The sequence below is a fragment of the Notolabrus celidotus genome, chromosome 9, assembly GCF_009762535.1.
Source record: "Notolabrus celidotus isolate fNotCel1 chromosome 9, fNotCel1.pri, whole genome shotgun sequence".
Classification (NCBI taxonomy): domain Eukaryota; kingdom Metazoa; phylum Chordata; class Actinopteri; order Labriformes; family Labridae; genus Notolabrus; species Notolabrus celidotus.
In genome coordinates, this window is record NC_048280.1 from 36,233,511 (window position 1) to 36,235,301 (window position 1,791).

At 51.1% G+C, this 1,791-nt stretch overlaps 1 protein-coding gene across 1 annotated transcript; it reads left to right on the top strand.

Annotated features, from left to right (window-relative positions):
- The first annotated feature begins 456 nt into the window (after positions 1-456).
- On the top strand, positions 457-1,791 carry LOC117818640 (protein starmaker-like). The gene is made up of 2 exons (XM_034691592.1): positions 457-913; positions 986-1,791. Exons 1-2 carry the CDS (start codon positions 457-459, stop codon positions 1,789-1,791), a joined length of 1,263 nt encoding a protein of 420 aa, XP_034547483.1.

Genomic DNA, 1,791 nt, shown 5'->3' on the forward strand with positions numbered 1-1,791 from the left:
AGCACTGCAGACGCTGAGGACGCTGACTGCAAGGACACTGTGGACACCAAGGACACTGAAGACACCGAGGACACTGAGCGTGGAGCACGCAAAGGACACTGAGGATGCTGATGGCTGAGGACGCCGAAACAATAAGGAAACTGAGGATGCTGAGGGATGAGGACACTGAGGACACTTAGGACGTTGACTGTGAGGACAATGAGGACTGAAGACTATAAGGATGGTGATGACACAGAGCTCTTGGGAAGCGGATGATGCTAAGGACCCTGAGGATGCTGAGCGTTGGAAATGCTAAGCGCTGAGGTAACTGAGGACACTGATTGTGAGGACACTGAGGACAATGCAGACACCAGGGAAACTGAGGACACAGAAGACAATGGGACACTGACCAAAGAAGATGAAAGACACAGAGGACACTGAGGACATTGAATACACCGACGACACTGAGCAACGAGGATGCTGAGGCCAATGAGGATGCTGAGATCTCTGGGCGAAGAGGACGCTGACTGTGAGGATGCTGAGGACACTGAAGACACTGAGGATGCTCTCTGTGAGGACACTGAAGACACTGAGGATGCTGACTGTGAGGATGCTGAAGACAGTGTGGATGCTGACTGTGAGGAGGCTGAGGACACTGAGGATGCTGACTGTGAGGGCGCTGAGAATGCTGACAGTAAGGACACTGAGGACACTGAGGACACTGAGGATGCTGTCTGTGAGGACACTGAGGACACTGAGGATGCTGTCTGTGAGGACACTAAAGACACTGAGGATGCTGACTGTGCAGACACTGAAGACACTGAGGATGCTGACTGTGAGGACACTGAGGACACTGAGGATGCTATCTGTGAGGAGACTAAAGACACTGAGGATGCTGACTGTGCAGACACTGAAGACACTGAGGATGCTGACTGTGAGGACACTGAAGACACTGAGGATGCAGACTGTGAGGACATTGAAGACACTTAGGATGCTGACTGTGCAGACACTGAAGACACTGAGGATGCTGACTGTGAGGACACTGAAGACACTGAGGATGCTGACTGTGAGGACACTGAAGACACTGAGGATGCTGACTGTGAGGACACTGAAGATGCTGAAGATGCTGACTGTGCAGACACTGAAGACACTGAAGATGCTGACTGTGAGGACACTGAAGACACTGAAGATGCTGACTGTGAGGACACTGAAGACACTGAGGATGCTGACTGTGAGGACACTGAAGACACTGAAGATGCTGACTGTGAGGACACTGAAGACACTGAGGATGCTGACTGTGAGGACACTGAAGACACTGAGGATGCTGACTGTGAGGATGCTGAAGACACTGAGGATGCTGACTGTGAGGACACTGAAGACACTGAGGATGCTGACTGTGAGGACACTGAAGACACTAAGGATGCTGACTGTGAGGACACTGAAGACACTGAATATGCTGACTGTGAGGACGCTGAAGACACTGAGGATGCTGACTGTGAGGACACTGAAGACACTGAGGATGCTGACTGTGAGGACACTGAAGACACTGAAGATGCTGACTGTGAGGACACTGAAGACACTAAGGATGCTGACTGTGAGGACACTAAAGACACTGAGGATGCTGACTGTGAGGACACTGAAGACACTGAGGATGCTGACTGTGAGGATGCTGAAGACACTAAGGATGCTGACTGTGAGGACACTGAAGACACTAAGGATGCTGACTGTGAGGACACTGAAGATGCTGACTGTGAGGACACTGAAGACAGTAAGGATGCTGACTGTGAGTATGCTGAAGACACAGCATGCTGA